General features: G+C 46.1%; 3 protein-coding genes across 3 annotated transcripts in view; all 3 read left to right on the top strand.

The window, feature by feature from the left end:
- Window positions 1-12,012, top strand: part of LOC6602437 — a 40,801-nt gene extending 28,789 nt beyond the window's left edge. The window contains exons 2-6 of the mRNA XM_002027436.2: window positions 5,857-6,068; window positions 9,711-9,846; window positions 9,912-10,168; window positions 10,228-10,399; window positions 11,123-12,012. Of these exons, the coding sequence (XP_002027472.1) occupies window positions 5,857-6,068; window positions 9,711-9,846; window positions 9,912-10,168; window positions 10,228-10,399; window positions 11,123-11,331 (986 nt within the window). The 3' untranslated portion in view covers window positions 11,332-12,012. The remainder of the gene's footprint in view (window positions 1-5,856; window positions 6,069-9,710; window positions 9,847-9,911; window positions 10,169-10,227; window positions 10,400-11,122) is intronic.
- LOC6602440 (retinoid-inducible serine carboxypeptidase) lies at window positions 1,048-16,646 on the top strand. The gene is made up of 3 exons (XM_002027439.2): window positions 1,048-1,058; window positions 15,218-16,219; window positions 16,287-16,646. Exons 2-3 carry the CDS (start codon window positions 15,247-15,249, stop codon window positions 16,592-16,594), a joined length of 1,281 nt encoding a protein of 426 aa, XP_002027475.1. The 5' UTR covers window positions 1,048-1,058; window positions 15,218-15,246; the 3' UTR covers window positions 16,595-16,646.
- A 293-nt stretch (window positions 16,647-16,939) lies between these two features.
- Window positions 16,940-18,584, top strand: LOC6602441 (retinoid-inducible serine carboxypeptidase). Its single transcript, XM_002027440.2, has 3 exons — window positions 16,940-17,124; window positions 17,186-18,097; window positions 18,159-18,584. Exons 1-3 carry the CDS (start codon window positions 17,052-17,054, stop codon window positions 18,452-18,454), a joined length of 1,281 nt encoding a protein of 426 aa, XP_002027476.1. The 5' UTR covers window positions 16,940-17,051; the 3' UTR covers window positions 18,455-18,584.
- The last annotated feature ends 1,659 nt before the right edge of the window (window positions 18,585-20,243 follow it).

The raw sequence follows: 20,243 nt of genomic DNA, 5'->3' as shown, positions 1-20,243 counted from the left end.
TCTGTCTGCGTAATTTGGCGTCGCAGTTTCAGAGCTTTAGGTTGATAATGTGCATCGACATTAGTTGTCTAAAGAACGAAATTGAAAAAGATTGAATGCAATTACCTATACATGTTTTGTATTGTTTCTATTAGTTATAATAATGATACTCGTATATCTTTTCGCTTTCGAATATTAATATAGCCTATACATATACTATCGAGAAATAAAAAAACTGCAGCAATTTATTTGTATACCCAATACTCAAAGACTACATGGTCTACTACTACATATATTCGGTTTGTGGTGGAAGTCTACGTAAGTGTGTAACGACAAGAAGGAATTGTTTCCGACCCCATTAAGAATGTATATATGTTCCTGGTCAGCATATCTAAATACATACGTCTATATAATAAGTAATATATAATTGTAAATTATTAGAAAGATGAACGTTGCACGTTAACGTGTAAGAATTAAGTGGCCCAAGCGAAACCAGATCACTTTCAAAGACGCAACCCCACTACCATCGTAACGGCCGAAGGGAGCTGCCGCATGTCCTGCGATGTTAAAGTAAAATAATGTCAGTGTCTTCCAGATTTGAGAGCTTGGCTCGAGAGGTAAGGGCTATATGAGCTGGTATTACGATGCCGCCTTCATCGCTTATCAGAGAGTTTCGTCGCCGTGGTAGTCGTCGTCATTGTCATCGACGGCTCTGCTCTTGGCGACGGGACGGGTATATTTTACCGAAAAAAACCGAGAGAGAGGCAACAAAAACCAAAATGTGAAATTCGATTTGTTGGCCAGACGGCCGCGATCGTGTTGGATCTGTGTTTTTTGGGGCGCTGGGTTGCTGAACCGTTAGCTGCTCGTTGCTGGTCGCCTGTTCAATTAGCAAACTATTTAAAATGTTTTAAACTTTTTCACGCTGTGGTGTTGTTCAGTTTTATGAACAATATAAAAACATTTATAAGAGGCAGATCTGCAGACCCCCCAAGCCCCGACCCGAGCAGGGGAGTCGAAAGCGTGGCACACTAAAATTGCCCTTCTTGTTGCTGCTCCCTTACCTCCCTCTTCCGATCGTACATCCGTCGCGCTCCGAACACTGCTACGGCGTAGCTGTAAATCCGTAAAACTCTAGGAAATACGGTATTATTTTGTACTAATTCGAATAGGCGAGCAGCTTTTGAGAGAGAGCTGTTGTACGTCATTTGGAGAGAAGGCCCTGGTACCCATGTTCCTACATACAAACATGTGTATGAATAAACCCACATACAATACATTTCTGTATACAAATAATATATACATACATATGTATGTACATATGTATGTATGCGTACATTTGTGTTTTGCCAGCGTGTTGCTTGCTTCGTATATCGCTCTGGCGTCTGGCTCTGGCAGTGGGTTAATGTATTTATGCGATACGTTGGGACTCCGCGCCGAGCTGTGGACTCATTTGTTTAAACAATAAAAGCACTGACAGAAATTATCTTGTGACTTTAATATTCCACGAATGCAATTTCAGCTTTCATAAATGGAGGTTTAAAGGTGACTCTCGAGAAAATAAAAAAAAAATTTCATTCAAGGTTTTTCACATCTCTTACCCTAATTTCTCCAAGTGCAGGCCGTGTACAAATCACGTTTTATCCAAAAATGAAGAGACCAGTGAGATATAACCGCCTCCACTAGATCACTGAACGCCTGGGATTTTGGATAAATGGTCAGCATTGGGAAGCGGCAACCGAAATCGAAAGTACTTTTCAGAGATCCCCTAGAAGATCGGCCCCCAATCCCCAACCCAAACAGCAGCGGCATGACAAAACATTTCCACGGAACAAACGCCTCGCACTTCGCCCCCCACTACGATTCCGATCCAGCTGCGCGTGTGTCATTACTTATCAACTGCGGGTCTTGCCGCCCGTCGCCTGCCGCCTCCCTCGTGCCTAGTGCTTCGCGCCTAGCCTCTACCGCTATACGTCACACGCCGGCAGCCCCAGCCCCCCCGAGAACCGACCCATCCACTTATACACTTGAGCGAAGCGTGTGAATTGCATTCGACAAACGACTTTCAAACGCTTTCTGGGCGCTTGTTACAAAAAGTTTATAATTTCGTATTTAACAAAAAAATTAATGTTTTATAACTTGAGTGGGGAGGCGGACCACAGTTTATAAACATTTGCAGTGCCCCTATGTAGGCTTCTAAAAAACAACAAACAAAGAAAAGAAAACTATTATTCTACACTCTCAGATTTTTTTACGTTTATGTATAAATGTGATCGGTTTAGCAAGAGATAAGTTCCATATTTTATTTACTGTATCTGTGTATGTACAATTTGTGTACGAGTACGTACTAAGGTGCTGTACCAAATAAGTCATATACTAGTCGGTGGTTGGTTCACATATTCGTACATTAATTGTAAACATTTAGTCGTCGTTCAGCAGGCTGATGTCATCAAAATCATCACAGGGGTCTGACGGGCATTACAAATTGAGACAGCCAGCTTTCTTCTCTCTCCCTCACACACTTCGGTTTTACGAACCGAAACAGAAACCGAATCCGATTCCGAAACGTAGCTACCACCGCTGACGTCAGCGCTCTTGCTGCCCGTTCTCCTCTCTCAGTTCACCCGCTGTCTCACTCTTTCTTTCCCTCTATCTCTCTCACCAACACAGTGGCTGGCTCTCTCTTTCGGTCAACGATCTTCAAAATTTTGGAGCCCCAGAAGTTCAACGAACCGCCGAAAAAGCGAGCGCAGGCAGCGCAATCCGCTGGTGGCTGCCGCTGTTCGCCTGGTACCCGCAAAAGGGGTCTGATTTTTCTTTCTATCGTGGATCGGTGCTTTGAGCACCGATCGACGGCAAAGGTGGGTCATGGGCGGTCCCTGAACGTGACACTGTTGGCGGCCATTTACCTTGGCACCCGAGGGCTGTCCCCGCGGAGCGTTGAACCTTGAGCGGGGTCAATGCGAGGCGAATGCCCTCGGTTCCGCCCTCGGCTAAAAGTAAAATCGAATCAGGCCCAAAACTGGGTCAAGTGAAGCGCTATCTGCGAGGGCGAACAATCCGAGCTCCAGGGCCGAACCGAGTTCACTTTCGTTTTTTATGTAGAAATCGATAGCTGGCTTTGTTCGGGGAACAGGCGCGCAGCGACCGCAGCCAGATAAATGCCAACTCAGAGCGAGAGGGGGTCGACAGCCGTGCGTATGAAATAAATTGTATCTGTATCCACAAGTGTGTAGGACGCACCCTCCACTCCACGCCACTCTGCTTCTACTTCTCTCCTGTTGTGCTCACGACGACAATCCGAGTAACTGTTTGTCCGTCCGTCCATCCGTTCGTCGGCCGCCGACTTCACTCTCGCTTTCAAAACATGATCGATAATATACAGGCAGCGGCTACCAGGCCAGCATAACACCCAGCTGATGCACTCCACTCCACTCCACACTCCACTCCATTTCTTGTGACCTCGTTTTTTTCCGTTGCTGTTGCTGTTGCCTTTGTTTTGTTCCGCTTATTTCGTTGTTACTTCTGGTTTGGTGTTGAAAACTTAAACAATGGAATCGTCGGGCTGTGTCGGTTCATACGAATGCATCGAATTTAAATGATGGAGCTGGAATGGTGTGTACTAGGTGTCCGGTGTGGGAGATGCACTTAGCGGGTCTTAGTATGTTAATTGCCTGTAAATTATAGGGATTTTATTTAAGTACATAGATATTTATACTTAATCCGTGCATATACAAGTTCAAGCTTTGATCCTATTAGAAATTATATTCACTAGTACTCGACTTATTTATATACATATGTTAATCATTAATTCATTCATTCTATAAGCCCTTCTGCTGATTATGGGCTCCACACAGATACCCACTGCGTTTGTTGTTGCTTTTGCTGCTCGTACCTTCAGTTTTTGTTGTATCCATTGTGAAGCGCGCTTCTGGTTTTCCAAGGTTTTCCAGTTCGATCAGACAACAACCTCAAGGTTTCCTTGATATAAAATTACTGCCAAGTTAGTGGCAGCAGTGGCAGTGGCGTTGCTGGCCCTCTTCTGTTGGCCTGGCCAAAATAGAACAGCAACGGTTTCTAAATAGTCAAACCAGTCGCCTGGCAGCCACTGCTCTCGCCAGACAGCCACCGGCGGCCAATACAATTCTCATTTTCGGCAAAACAAATAGTGTTTTGCTTACGCCAATTTGTGCTGCCCGCCGCCAGGCAGCCGGCTAGAGAGCCGGCCCGACGTATGTGATTAGTTTTTTCGTACTATTTCGAACCGGCGCTCAGCTCCGCGTGGAGCTGACGACGACGATGACGACGACGATGACGACGTCGACGGCGGGGCAGCATGAAATTTTTATGCTGATACAAAACAACGAACGCGTACGCGTCCGCGTACGCTGCGCACGGCAACCAACCGAGTGCCATACAAATCGACGTGAAACAACAATTAGTATTCAAGGTTAACCAGAAACAAACTGAAATCCACCAACGACAACGACAACGGTGATGGCGACGAGCCCCAGCTGCCAAGTGGGGGATCGTCGATGGGGCAATTGTTTCAACAGAACCTACATGTGTATACTCCCCTCAAACTAGAAACCGGTTTTATTTTACATTTTTTCTGTCTCAATTTTGCAGTCAATGATCATAGGATCCCCGAGCTAGACCAATCCTCGCTCTCATTGAACAAAGAAAATCAGTTTTATAAAGGCAGAATATTTATCTTAAAAATATATGTACATAAGTCAAGTATTGAATGTCATTAGAGTATGTCTGCAGAACTGTCTAAAAAGATGGCTATCAATTCTAGATACAAATCCATGCAGAGATACTCTCATCCTAGAATACTCGGATTCTCGTGCTGATCCGACTTGCCTATGGACCATAAAACCATACGAGTATACTCGTTTTTACTACTAAACAAAACGTTCGTATGACTCAATGATCAGAGTTCAGTTGGTCATCTGCTATAGTTTTATGCTGGCGGCACCAAATCAGTTTCTGCTTCTGCTTCTGTTTCTGCCTAGCAAGGGGGTTCAATGAACTCCCTGGGCACTGCCCAACCAACCTTTGGCTTTCGGGCCAGCCGGTAGTAGAGATCTCTGGGCACCTGGTCGCTTGCCCCAACTCAATTTCCTAGATAGTTGATGGCGTCTTTGCTGTTGGAAACCGACGGGCCCCCCTTATGATTTACGGTGACTCTCAGAAAGCGGGGCGGGGCCACCACAAAATTCACTTTCGATTTTAATTTCCTAGGAAGCTTTTTATAATTCCGAACAGGCGCCCAGCGTAGGGCCACAGGGCCTCTGTCGAATCGAGTGAAGATCACCCAGTGTGTGCTTTATTATCAGCTTTTTAAGTGGAGCTCCTCTGGTTGTCTCTGTTCGACCCATGGGCTTGATGTCTGGAAGTTTATGTATGTATATTTTCGGTTAGCAAGAGTGCGAGTCGACAGCGCTGGCTGTTTTTTCATGGTTGCTGACCCACTTTTTGCACGGCTGACGATATTCGGCGCGGCGCTTTCGCTTCTTTATTTGCTCGTGAAATGTTTTCGACTCTTAAACTCTGTATATTTGGTGTACTTAAAATGGCATGCCTCCATGGAAGTCCGGAACTTACGAATACGCTGCTGCTGCTTACATGTCAGAGGTCCCCATGCACAGAAATCCATTGTAATCCCGTGGGGATCATAATTAAGCCACAATAACTTGTCATATTTAAGCCGGTCTGACAATGCTCTCGGCTCTTACTTAACTTGCAGTGCCCCACACTCCACACTCCACACTCCACGCTCCACACCCCAATCCCAGTCCTGCCGCAGCAAGAACTCATTTACACCTCGCTCATGCTGTTGTACCAATCTTCCTTCTGCTTCTCCCATTGCAGGGCTGACTGTGGGGCTGCGCGATGTCAATGTTCGCATCCCATCGGCCGTTAAGCGCGGCGATAATGCGCTCTTAATCTGCAATTATGACATCGAGAACGATACGCTGTACACGGTGAAGTGGTACAGAGGCCGCAGGGAGTTCTATCGCTACACGCCAAAGGAGAATCCGGCCTGGAAGATATTCACGAAAACGAATGAAATCGATGTCGAGGTAAGTGTCTGCTTCTCTCGATGATGATGTTGATTGAAAGCGGAAGACAGAGAGGCAAAAGCCAAAGAGTTGCCCATGTAAATTGCATTAAAAACCTGTACGCTGCCGGCATTAACGATGAAGGCAGCCACCGGCCCCACCCCGTCCCGCCTCTCAGGAAGTGTAAACAGTGGGCCTCTCCCCATAGTGTGTGTGCATCGATGTTTGTTTTATGCATGTTAAAAAGTTTTAATTAACAATTTTGACTTTTCATTTGCCGCGGCTGCTTCTGCTGCTTCTGCTGCTGCTGCTTCTGCACCGTTGTCCGTTGTCTGTGCAGTTATTGTTGACTTTTGCTGACATTTCGATATTTAAAACGATGGAGAGGAATGACAAAAAGTATGCATGAAATAAATACAAAAAATAAAAAACTGCCGGCAGGAAAAACGTTAATGTCGAAGGCTGGCAGGCGTATCTTATATAAACCCTCGTGTAAATGTATTACGCAAATAGCCGTGAGCTGGCACGGGACGATTTTTGTGGATCTGCACCAAATTAATTGCTCGGGGCTATGAAGAAAAACTAGCTAAATCAGGACAAAACTGATCAGGACAGGAGTTTGGCTCACTAATTTCATTTCGTTTATTATTATTATTATTTATACTATTGTGGTTAATAGAATGACTCTAAATAAAACCCAGCACCAAAACTTCAACGTAAACAACGAGAGGTACTAAACGAATCGGAGATACTTTAATCCGAAAGCTGTATTGACAATAATATTGACATTAACTTGATTGAGAATACAGGAATTAGATTGATACTCAATGTTGTGATTGAGTGAGCTGAAAGCAATCGATTGCATATTTGTACTCAATAAAAGCAATGAATTGCTGAGACTCCGCTAAGTCCATTAAAGGAGCAAGGGTTAAAACTTATTTATTAGTCTTATTGGCTTACTTTCCTTACCTTAGTTAATATTAATGAATGAATTTGATTAATTATGGCTTAGTTGCTAAAAAGAACTTCATCCAATCAACATACTTACATATGCAGCCCAACATCTCGAGAAACTTCTGGTATTAAAAATAACGCAACCTGTAACCATAAACATGAGTCAAAGCAGGATATGATAATATTCAAAGTCTTATAGTAAACATAACGGTCTGGAAAGAATACAAAAAAATAGGAAAATTTCAGAAACGTATAGTTTTTAATTCATCTAAAATAAACGACGGTGGTTGGGAGTCGTAGAATGCTATAAAAGTTAGTGCCTAAAACGAACGGTAAGACAAGGAGGCAGCAGGATGGTCTGCGGATGTTTTTTGTACCTGATACGCAAAATGAGTATAGGGGTATATTAGATTTTTAGTGAAAGTGGATGTGTGTAACGTCCAGAAGGAAGCGTTTCCGACCCCATAAAGTACATATGTTCTCGATCAGCATCAATAGCCGAGTCGATTGAGCCATGTCTGTCTGTCCGTCCGTGCGTCTGTCCGTCTGTCCGTCCCTATCAGCGCCTAGTGCTCAACGAATATAAGAGCTAGAGCAACGACGCTTTATATCCGATCTTCTGTGATATGTCACTGTTACCAGTATATTTCAAAACTTTGCCCCGCCCACTCCCGCCCCCAAAAAGGGCGAAATTCTGTGGCATCCACAATTTCAAAGATACGAGAAAACTAAAAACGCAGAATCGTAGAAGATGATTACATGTTCTACAGTGCAAAATCTGAACTAGATCGCCTAATTATTATAGCCAGAATCAAGAAAACAATTTCATTCTTTCTCGCTCTGTCTCTCTCTAACACACAGGTTGCATGGTCGGTTTTGCTGATTGCAAAATATGAGTTCAAGGATCTCATAACCTATAAGAGCCAGAGCAACCAAATTTGGTATCCACACTCCTGTGATATCGGACCTTGACCGTTTTGTGTCCAAATTTCGCCACACCCACTTCCGCTCCCGCAAAGGACGAAAATCTGGGGCATCCACAAATCTCAGAGACTATTAAGGCTAGAGTAACCAAATTTGGTATCCACAAATTTTCGCGCCACCACCTTCCGCCCCCACAAAGGACGAAAATCTGTTGCCACAATATTGCACATTCGAGAAAACGAAAAACGCACAATCATAGAGAATGACCATATCTACCCGGTTGCTGAATCAGTTCGGATCATTTTTGTAGCCAAAAGCAACAAAACAATTTTCAGTGGCTACGCAGCGCCCGACGTCTCGCTCGGACTGATTTCTGTCTCTCTCGCACGCACTCTTTGTCGTGTCGTTTAATATTAGCGCAGTCTGCCGGAGGAGAGCCATACTGACTTAGTATCGGGTATAACTGTAGAGTTGCGGTGTCCGCAGCAACTCACAACGTTCCTCCTCGTTTCTGCTGGACTTAAGTTAGCTGCTTACAAAACGTAGGCAGTGCTAGCCAGTTTTCGAGCTATTGTGGAGACTGAGCACATCAGGATTTGAGACCAGACCATAGCGTCAAAACGAGCCATTCGTTAACTGGGTGTGATGATCGACACCAGGCTCTGTTTTCGGGAGTACCTGAGCTTTATGCAGTAGAAAGAGGTAAACACGGGCCGTGTCCTATTCCGAATGCTGCTGGACACCCGGGGACCGAAAAAGGAGAGAAGGCTATTGCTGACCATCGTCGTTCGCTCAGCCATTACATATGCAGCAGCAGTATGGCTGGATGATATTAAAGTCGAATGCCACGCCAGGGGCATCGAGTCTATTCACCGTCTGTGCGCGCTTAGGATATGCTGCGGCTGTCGGACCATACCAGATGACGCTACACTAGTTATCGGAGGCCTCATAGACCAGATAGGAAAGTCTCAGAGACTGGCAAAACCGCTGGGACATCTGTGAAAACGGCCGTTGGACCCATCGTCTCATCCCAGATGTCGGTGGCTGGATAAACAGAGTGCACGGTGCGGTGAACTTCTACACCACACAGCTTCTCAACGGACATGGCTCCTTCAGCCAGTACCTGTGCAGATAGGTGTGGTCGAACTCTACGTTATCTTTGTCTGTGGGCGGCCCGACCAGTTTAGGGGCGAGTTTTGGCCAGCCGCTAGTAGGCAGCTGTCACCCAGCAACCTGATAGAAGAGATGATAGGAGACGCCCCGATATGGACGGCAGTGAGCAGTTATGCTTGCGAGAGACTTAGGAGGGAGACAAAATAGGAGGAACCATCGTCCCCATGATGCACTGCTTCTTATGTCTATCCACGATAAATTTCCTGTTCTAGTTACTATTTAATTTATTTCTAAGTGTAAAAATTTCAAATAAATGAGTGATTAATGGAAACAACATACACACAAATACTATCAACAAATGGTGAGGGTGTCGGAAGCTAAAAATATTTCATATTTCTTAAAAATCGTTCGAGCCGTTTGGTAAGAATTGAACCACAATCACCGTGATCCGTAGAATAGCCAAAAGATAATACCAAACAAATACAATAAAAGGCTGATAGTTAGTTTAATAAAAATAATAAAGGATTTGGATGTGTAAACACCACTAAAGCTTACAGAAACAGTTCCTTAATGATTTTGTACTTACATTTTTAGAGTTTTTGAACAGCATTATTTGTACATACAATTTAAAGCGTTCGAAATGTGTTTAAGAAAATAATCTCTCTTTTACAGACAACTCAATCGAATGCCAGCCATGTGCTGCTGCGAAATGTCCCCACCTCTATATCGGGGAAATTTGCGTGCGAAGTGTCTGCCGATGCTCCCACCTTTGACACCTCCATTGTGGCTGCCGACATGGAGGTTGTGGGTAAGCCCGAACGATATGTGTAAATTTGAATACCCCGTATTCTTTTTATTTTATTTTTACTCAAGAATTACCAACCCAACGACCGATTATAACTGGGATTCACTCCCGCTATCGCCTTGGAGACATTGTCAACGGCAACTGCTCCTCGGACTACTCCAAGCCGGCTGCCAACCTCACCTGGTGGATCAATGACATACAGGTGCCGCCCAATTACTTGCGCATCTACGAAATCCAGCGTCACCTGGCCGAGCACCTGGAGTCGGCTGTTCTGGAAATCAATTTCGTGGTGACCGTGCATCACTTTATAAAGGGACGCTTGAAGGTTGGCTCTGATCTAGTCAAACCAACTATATAGCCTAATTCATTTCTATTATGTGACAGCTTAAGTGTTCGGCCCGTATACACGATATCTATGCACAGGAGAGCGAGAAAATGCTTGAGGAAGATCGTCCGAGGATTCTGGCCTCCGGTCGCTCCCCGGACATGAACATGTACCCCTTCGATCAGCCCGGGGATGTGGATGAGCACAATGAACTTTTCTTGACGCACAAAAGTAAGTACAAGTAGCGACGACTAGTACAATGCTCCACCTAAATATAACCCAAACTGAGGGGGAGTTTTTGGTATGTTTCTCAGAATATATAATACCTTGAGAGTCCCTAAATAGTTTGTTCAACCAATGAGGGTAATCAATATCTCATTTGATTAACTTCCGCACATTATTCAATGAGGTTTTGCTTCTGTTGTTCTCGCTGTTTAAAAATGAACCTTCAGATAAGCAACGGCCACGCCCTAATGACAGGCAGCTCTAGAACCGCTGGCCGCACTAGGCCTGGACTGGACTGGATTGGCCTGCCGGAATGGAATGGAATGGACTGGGACTGGGCCCTTTGGAGCTCTGCGGTTTGTGGCCTTACAAATCTTGGCCTGATTGTTTTTTCAACGGAAACAAATGCACACTGGGAGAACACAGGGGATACATTTACACGCACGCCATTAGAATGATAAACTGTGGGGCATTAAATCAAAGTTGGCGAAAAAGGACGAGACGAGGCACCTTATTAGCTCGTTTCCTCTGTGGGGGGGGGGCTTTGTGGTGGCTTTGTTGGCCATGGCAACGATTTATTAATGCTCTGCGCTAAGCTAGAAGCAATTAATTCAAAGATTAATTTGACCAGCGGGTCCCCTCATCCTACCCCTCTTCCACTCTCTTTCCCCAACCAGATTTCAATCTTTTGGCTGTACCAATCTCCAATAGCCCTCCTCCCTCTTTCAGATGTTGGCTCCTCTGCCGCTGGACTGCGGCTGGCCCTGGTCAACTGGAACTGGAAATGGAATCTGATGCAGGGCAATCAGCTGCTCACCTTCCTGCTGCTTGCACTTCTGTGGCCGGCCATCTGGCTATGTGCCTGGCGACACTTCGGCTTCGTGAACTGGAACCTGTTCTGGCACAGTCGCTGCAACGCGGATGAGACGAAACGGTGATGAGTCGGCCACAGTACGAGTCAAGTCACCGGCCACGGCAGGAGAGATGGACTTCAGGCAGGCCCCAATGAGTGGGCTGGCCAACGAGGCTTTAGTTTCAGGTTCATCGAATTCGGTAGACGGCGAACCCCTTTGGATCATCACCGAAACAATTATAGAACTCATAATATATATATATATACATATATAGCGAATCGAATAGCAAATTACGAATACAGAGCAGAGGTCCTCAGCATACCGAATATACCTACTCACATATACCTATACCTATGTTAAGTACGTAACTGTAAAAACCATACATTTTCAAAATGTTGCATCCTTCATAACCCCATAAGTCGTATGTATGTATCCAGTCAAAACCCGGGAGAGGACTACCCGGCGGGGGAAGCCCCCGCTAACCCTACGTCAAGTGTAAATAACCGTCACATAATCACATGCATGTACTCTCTAAGCCAGACTTCCAACAATTGCTTTCCCTCGGTTCGTTAAAGGTCTAAGGAATCCCTAATTGGGACTGCGGTTTCTGGGAAAATCCATAGTTCTCTTCGCATCTGTTTCGAAAAGTGTTGGTTTGAAAAACTGTACAACTGTTTAGCCATAGAGTTATCTTAAGTGTGATCCTGAGTTAAAAGTGTGCGAAAGGACTATTGAACGAAGCCAAATAAAGTTTCTTTTATTTGATCAAAACAAATTGTATTCATTTACTAAGGTTCGTTGATAAGGTAGAAAGGTAATGAATTACGAATTAATCCAAAATTCCATTTTGGATTAAAATGCAGCATTAATGAAAAATCATGGTGAAAAATCATTCTTTTCACGCCAATTCAGGCCCCAATTTAATCTCATTTAAAGATGGTTATAAGATAGAAGGTTTCCGGATGTTTAAACGACTACGAGTTATATGTTTTGGGAGATTTTGCCAAACTATTTTTAAGAGATACGATAGAGATAGATTCCAATTGTTGGGTATGATATTTTTACATTAGTTTCAGCAATTGCACTCCACGCCAACGATACCGAACTCCTTTGTTGTCCCCCATTAAATATCAATCAATCTAATAACAATAACCTTATTCGGAAGAATAATTTTCTTAGCTCTATAACTCCCATTATTCTTGAATTCTTCTGTCTTCCATTCAGCAATAATCCATTTCTTATTTCCTTTTTGCTTTTTTGCTTTTTGTGCTCCGTTTTCGGTTGACCCCTGAATCTATTTCTGGCTAAGTGTAAAATATTACGGCGTCAACTGCAAAAATAAGCAAAAAAAAAAAAGGGAGAGCAGAACCAGGCAGCAACAAACGCAAGGGAAAAACTTGTAATTTACGTGGCAAGGGGAAAACAACGGAATGCCAGCGGCAGACAGACAGCCGGAGTCCGAGTCAGTGGAATGACACGGAAAACAGCGTCAAATGGGTTGGACTGCTGGTTGTTGTGGCCCTGCCCCGAGTGTGGGTGTGTTTTGTATCTCAAAAAAGCATTTGGCAACAACCACCGCACAAAGCCGTGACAATTCTCAGTGGGTGTGTGTGTGTGTGTGTGTGTGGGTGTGGGTGTGGGTGGGTCTGTCGTTGGACGCATACTTTTAGCGTTCGGTGGTGCATTGGTGCTCCTGCTGCTGCTTGCAATTTCGCACTCGACTGCATCTGCATCATGCCTCCTGCATCTCTGTGTGGGCGCGTCTTTGCTAAGCATCTGAATGTGGACGAGGGCGAGGGAGGGATGACGACTGTTGCAAAAATTTATTGTGCATGTGAATGGGCTGCTGGCACCCACCGTGCGCAGTGTCTATGCGTGGGTTTGCTTTGCCAGCCAGGCCAATTGCTTGAAAATGACTTTTGGCAGGGCAAAAAGCAAGCTGCAGCAGCAGGAGCAGCAGCTGGAGCAGACAGACCAGGAGCAGACAGACCAGGAACAGAGGCAGAGGCAGAGGCACGGGAACGGGAACGGTCAGCAGAGCCAGAGGAGCTGCTTAATGGACAATCGAAAACGCATTCAACCGGCAATTTCGGTTTGCTCCCGCCGTGGCGCCGGTCATCGTCGCTGATGCCACGTTCGGCAAATTGATTTCCGTTTGCGGTCGCCTGCCAGCGTCAACAGGCCACCGACGACGGGCATCGACGTCAGGTGGTGCTCTCATTAAAACTGCACTGAAAAAGAACAGATCGGCAGGATGAGGATGAGGATGAGGCGCAACCACTTGCCGTTGTCAAAAGCATTCGGCCACTGGGAAGGAGGACCAACTGAGGCAGAAGAAAGAGGAGTCCCGGCATCGTAAGCTTTTTTGCAGTCCTGTTTCTGACTTGCATGGAACGCACAAACATTTGTTAATTACTTTTTGCGACTGCCCGGCGTGTGTAGCCCCGACGAGGTCCCAGAAAACGAAAATCGGATTCATTTTCCCATCCTTTTTTTTGTGTGCACCGCAACTGGAACGAACCCGAGAGTTTGTCGGCACCCCGACAGTTGTCCATTGTTATAGACGCGCTGAAATTGAAATTAAGCAATTTAACTTTGACAATTACGACACAAAAACATCGGCGTTGAACATGAAGAACAGACAAGCTGCAGTGGCAAGCAATTTGAAAAAAGGAAAACCCTCAAATTGGGGTGCGAAACAGGACCACAAAACGAATTTGAGGACAACTTTTCGCTTACTTTTCATCTCCAGAACTTCTGGGGTCGGTCTAAGTTAAAGAATATTTTGGGCTTCTTTTAAACATATATTAATTGTAAATGATTAAGCTTGGCGGAGTATGATGGAGTACAAAAGGGAAACAGGACAAGTATTCGAGGGTTGTCCGGCGAGTATATACGATTTTTTGGAGATGAAAGCCAAAGCAAAAAATATCAGGTGTGAACAGCGACAAGGGTTGCGAATGTGCTTTTATGCCCGGTGCTCAGACAGTATATGTGAGGTTATGTTTTATCTATACAAAAAATTCGTGCATTATATGTAATTATACGTAATTATATTACACGCCGGAATTGGTGTCGGAGCCGATGACAGTCGGAAATAATATCATATTGAGAAAGATTTTAGTGAAATCTTTTGGGGTTTTTCTTTAGTATATAAAAAAAATAGTGGCATATTTTTGTGCTGAAACAAATTATGGACAAAAGATTCCATCTGACGATTTGATCCCATTGTATCCCATCTTTAAACGTTTAAGCTTTGAAATTTTTCAGAGATCTAGACCCATAATGACAAAAATGTTGGCTAATATTCGTATTCTGTGATATTATTTATTTGAAACCCAGTAAAGTTGAGATGCGATAATAGATGTCTATGGATAATGTCGTTGAGCCAACAAACTAATAACTAGATCTCGTATATGATGAATGATATGGTAGATAAAGCAGACGCAGACGCAGTTCTGGTGATCCACAATATACCTTAATGATACCGTGAGGTCAACAACTTTTAAGGACAGGTGTCCTTGAACCGTTCTCGATATACGAGTAGGTAGACATAAAATCGATGGAGTGAAGGCATGCAATGTCTATGTACGAAATGAGGTAGAGATTTGTTTATAATTTAGGATGCTTTACTCGTGCATTCGGTGAGGTTAAAGTAAACACTGGTGAAGAACTCACCCGAGGGTAGTCATGGTCGCCTTGGTATACCCTATTGTATATTGGAACACTCGTACAAATGGAGCATCTCTCGTCCAGTGCCACTTAGAGGGTTAAGGGGTTGATAAAAAATTAAGAAAATAGCAACTCGTCTAGTATACTGTATGAAGCAAAGAGTGTGTTTAATTTTCACGGTCACCCATGTCAATTGGCACATCATAAAAAAAAAAAACACATACACAAATAATTTGGTGGGGGCCCGCCCAATAAATAGCACCATTTGCGATGAAAAAGAGCCCAGTGCTTGAATCAGTCTTCGAGAAATCGGACTGAATAGTCGTTATGGTGTGGGGCTCTTTTATGCTCGTGTGCGTCCTGGCGCTGACCAGTGTAGTGGGGGCTCGACAGGGATTCGGACCCGGCGATCAGGACTGGGGCTATGTGGACGTCCGGGAAGGAGCGCACATGTTCTACTGGCTCTACTACACCACGGCTAACGTCAGCCACTACACGGAGCGTCCGCTCGTCCTTTGGCTACAGGGCGGACCGGGTGGAGCCTCCTCGGCGCTGGGAAACTTCATGGAGCTGGGACCCGTGGACATGCACGGAGAGCCGCGCGAAGGCAACTGGGTGCAGCATGTCAATCTTCTTTTCATCGACAGCCCCGTGGGCTCGGGCTACAGCTACGTGGACAACACAAGTCTGCTGGTGGCGAATAACGAGGAACTCACAGAGGACCTAATGACCTTCATGCTTTACTTCTACAAGACCCATAAGGAGTTTAAAAGCGTGCCCCTGCATATCTTTACGGAAAGCTATGGCGGCAAAATGGCACCAGCGCTGGCCCTGAAGATGGACCTGGCCATGAAGAGCGGCGAGTTAGCCGAGCCCAACACCCTGAAGTCGGTTAGCATGGGCAATCCGTGGATTTCGACGCGGCACATCTCTCGCGAGCACTCCAAGTACATGCTGGTGAACGGCCTGATCGACGAGGACGGTGCCAAGCTGATCGATGCCCAGGAGGAGAAGATCCTCATTGCTCTCAAGGTGCACAAGTTCGAAATGGCCACGGATGAGTACCTAGAGTGGTTCGATCTGATGCAGAACCTCACTGGCGAGGTGTACCTGTACAACACGCAGACCCATGTCGATCCGGAGGAGGATCGCACCTATGGCTACGGGGACGACTTGAACCGCTTCATGCAGGAGAATATCAGCGAGGCCCTGCAGATCAACGGCAGCATCTACAAGGCACAGGTCATGGATGTTTTTGGCACTCTGCACGGCGATCGCCTCAAATCGGAGATAAACACCAGTAAGTTTCAGGCTGTCTGACAATCTAATGTTCCATAAGTAGCACCTACTGGTATCTGCTTTCTTAGTTCCTCGTCTGCTGAACGAGACCTCGATCAAGATCAACATCTTCTCTGGACAGCTAGATGCTCTGGTCCCAACCACTGCCACCCTGGCCGTGATCAAAGATTGGGCATGGCGCGATAAAGAAGAGTACGTCCAGGCCCGGCGCACCCCCATTTTCGTCGCAGACAGACTTCAGGGCTACGAGAAGGTCGGCGGCCGATTTGGCATGTACTGGATCAATCGCTCCGGCCACCAGGCCCCCGCCGACAATCCCACTGCAATGCAGTATGTCCTGAAAGCCGTGACACAGTACAACGAGTCTGCAGAATAATTAGTTATATAATCTAGGACATATTTAATAAATGTACATCTGCATCATCCAGCATGGCATCTTTTGGGATCCTAGTGCCAGCTGCCGACGCACTGGAGTGCGTTCTGCTGTGCTGACGTCTGATCTGGCCTCCCGAAACGTCCGGCCCGTGTGTAAACAAATGTCGGGACGGCCAACCACCGTCGCGTCGGGGGTCAATGTTTACCTTATGCCAGAAGAGGCCAATAAATGAGGCTGAATTTACGTAGTGGTCTTTAGTGTGTATGTGGTTCACGAACTCTCCCAGCTCACTTTCCAGCGAGGCCTAATTGTTTACCAAAAAGCACTGGGTGCTTTCCACTTTATAAATAGCAATTGGTCGAGAGCTGCAGGCCGATCAGTGCGCATTTGTAGATACAGCAGTACACACAGCTCCGATAACGAAATCCCCAGCACACGTTCAATTCTGTTCGCGACAATGCAACTCTTCAGTCAGATCAGTGCTTGGACATGGGGCATACTGCTTCTGCAGTCTTTGTCCTGGGTGGAAGGTGAGCTTACCACGAGTAGAAAGTACCCATAACCGTCCCGTAACTTGAAAGACCTCTGCAGGACGAGCCGGCTTGGGACCCGGCCAGCAGGACTGGGACTACGTTGAGGTGCGAAAGGGCGCCCACCTGTTCTACTGGCTGCACTATACAACTGCCAATGTAAGCGCATTTACGGAGCGGCCCCTGGTGATCTGGTTGCAGGGTGGACCCGGAGTAGCCTCCTCGGGCTGCGGAGTCTTCGAGCAACTCGGGGCCATCGACATCGAAGGCCGTCCGCGAGAGAGCAGCTGGGTGCAGCACATGAATGTGCTGTTCATTGACAGTCCAGTGGGAACGGGCTTCAGCTACGTGGAGTCGCACGGTCGGTATGCCAGGAACAACTCTCAGATTGCCCGCGATCTGGTCACTCTGATGCAGATGTTTCTCAGCAAGTATCCGCAGTTTCAGCGCGTTCCGCTGCACATCTTCTCGGAGAGCTACGGCGGAAAGATGGCACCGGAGTTTGCTCTCGAGCTGCACCTTGCCAAAGAGCGAGGTCAGGTGAAGTGTCGGCTGGACTCGGTGGCTGTGGGAAATCCCTGGACCTCCCCACTGGACAGCATACTAGCCTACGCTCCCTTCCTGCTGCAGCTGGGCATTGTGGATGAGGATGGATATCGCAACATATCCCGGGTGGCCGCTCAGATAGCCGGACTCGTGTACGACGAGAAGTGGATACGAGCCCTCGAAACGGGTTCTACAATCCAGGATGTTATTGGTACCTACACAGACGGCGTCTTTCTGTACAACACGCAACGTAGGGTCCACCTCGATGAGGTATATCGGTATGGCGAGGATCCGAAGATGAGTGACTTCATGCGTTCTAATGTCACCAAGGCCCTGGGGCTCAGCCACATGCCCGCTTGGATGCTGCAGAATGCGACGGTATTCATGCATCTGGGCAGCGAAATCTTTCGACCCGCGACTCACATAGGTAACGTGATCCTAATCTCACAATATAATACCTACACCCACCACCATCCCATTCTATGCAGTGACACGATTGCTGGATGAGACATCGATCCGAGTGGGCGTTTATTCAGGCATTCTGGATTTACTCTGCGCCACCCCGGGCACCGTCAACTGGATCAGCCGCATGAGGTGGCGCCGAAAGGCTGAGTACGCCGGATCTCCACGGAAATCTTTTCGCATCGATGGCATGCTCGAGGGATACGAGAAGCACGGCGGTGGCTTTAGCATGTTCTGGGTGTACCGTGCGGGGCATCTGGTGCAGCAGGAGAACCCAGTGGCCATGGCACACATCTTGCGATACTTCACCAACTTTGGATGATGTCGCGAATGGCACTTATATCGCGGTTCTACTTTGAAAGAACGTTTTTTGTATTATCATTAAAATAATCCCATTCAAATATATCGATCCGAGCGTGTTAACTTCCCAAAGAATACTTCTAATTAAATGCCATAATTCTTATGACGAGGCCACAGCTCCGCCGCAGCACCCAGTCAGAGGAAACAACAACAATTTTCTAACAATTTACTCGAAATTAACTGAAATTCGTTTGGCAGCCTCCTTCTTCCGCTCCATCTCTGGTTGCCATGCGGTTCGCCGCACTACACGGACAGACATTCGTCTGGTGTACCGTACAACCCAACTTTCCCTCTACCATTGTTAGGGCATTTTACAGGTGCACCGCATCAATTTATTTTCCACACAAAAGCCTATTAAAACTCTTACACACTTGGGCATTGATGAGTGGCTGGGGAGGAACTGGAGCTGGAGCATCCCGACGGGTCTGGGTAAATGTTTGCCAAATGAAACCACTTAACCTTTTTCCTTCCGTCGAAAGAAAAATGAACAGGGGGCGGCATTTGCGAGGACGAGGGTGGAAAAAAAGTGGCGTTGGGGCCGGAACCGCAGCAAAACAAATTAATTAAAAACTTAAAAGTCGTCTACGGAACAGAGCCCCAACGGAGCCGAATGGAGGAAGACACCAAACCGAAATGCGCTGTGTAACGTCGTTTTGACCCCGGAAGTAGAGAGACTTAATTTATATAAACCTTTATTCGTATTGAATCTGTATCGGTAGCCGATAATTATCCAGAAGCTATTGATCTTGAACTGTGCATCAGAACAGTCAAAAAATTGTTGTTTTATTACCATCATCTCAAATTATGAACAGAATGAGATGAAAGGCAAACGATTTATGAAAGACACGAAAAGAAGGCTATCACTTTCCCAAATCGCGGGAGAACATTATTTATCGTATTGCATTTGATAACATGAATTTTCCCGATACTTTTAGCCGACTATCTCTCACGTCTCCTTGTCATCAACAACTAATTACGAAATACTTACGGGGAGAAAATTGTAATCAAATAACAATTGCCGCAAGACTCGCGCAGATCCAGCTCAGCTGGAATTGGCACGGGCTAATGCTAATGCATGGTAGTGGTTTTTCTTTTCGCGTTCCACACGAACCACGCTCCGTCACGTCAACGCCCAAGTAATTTTCACACAACTTAGCGCCACATATCGTGCATATTAATTATAGGCAAATCTAATTTGGCAGTGCCACCACCAACCCGGACCCGGATCAGACCCAGACTGTGGTCACGTAGTAGGAGGATTGGGGAACCGAACCAGGGGCAGTAGATGGCTCGTTTCAAGTATGTGGATAATGCTCCTGCACGTATGCCACAAGTTCCCGTGGGTTCAGCTCCGTTGGGCTGGTTGGGTTGTGTGACTGCCACGTCTCCAGATCGAGGCGAGAGCTATTGTAGCCATGTCAAATATTTATAGGTAAGCATGCCAGGATTTGCCACGCAGCCCACAAATTGCTCTTGTATGTCGCATGTGGGTATTTTTCTGGCCAAGGGCAAAATAAATTAAATGTCTTCTGAAAACAAAAGAAAATGCTTCCAAGAAAAATGTTGCTGCCTTTCCAAGATGCGGGTGGATGTGGACGAGAAAAATGTCAGTGCAGAAAAAGAGCAGAAATTCCGGAAACAAAGGTGAATAAATGGATGCTAATTAGTTAACAGTCAAATGCACATGGTCCCGGCTACAACCTGAAGGGCTAGCTACTCGAAATGAAAAGCTGCCAAACGCACTGAAAATC

Source organism: Drosophila persimilis, unplaced genomic scaffold (genome assembly GCF_003286085.1).
Source record: "Drosophila persimilis strain 14011-0111.01,24,50 unplaced genomic scaffold, DperRS2 tig00000124-arrow-pilon, whole genome shotgun sequence".
In the NCBI taxonomy this organism is placed as follows: Eukaryota; Metazoa; Arthropoda; class Insecta; order Diptera; family Drosophilidae; genus Drosophila; species Drosophila persimilis.
The sequence above is the reverse complement of the archived record's forward strand: the minus strand, read 5'-3'. Positions and strand labels throughout refer to the sequence as shown.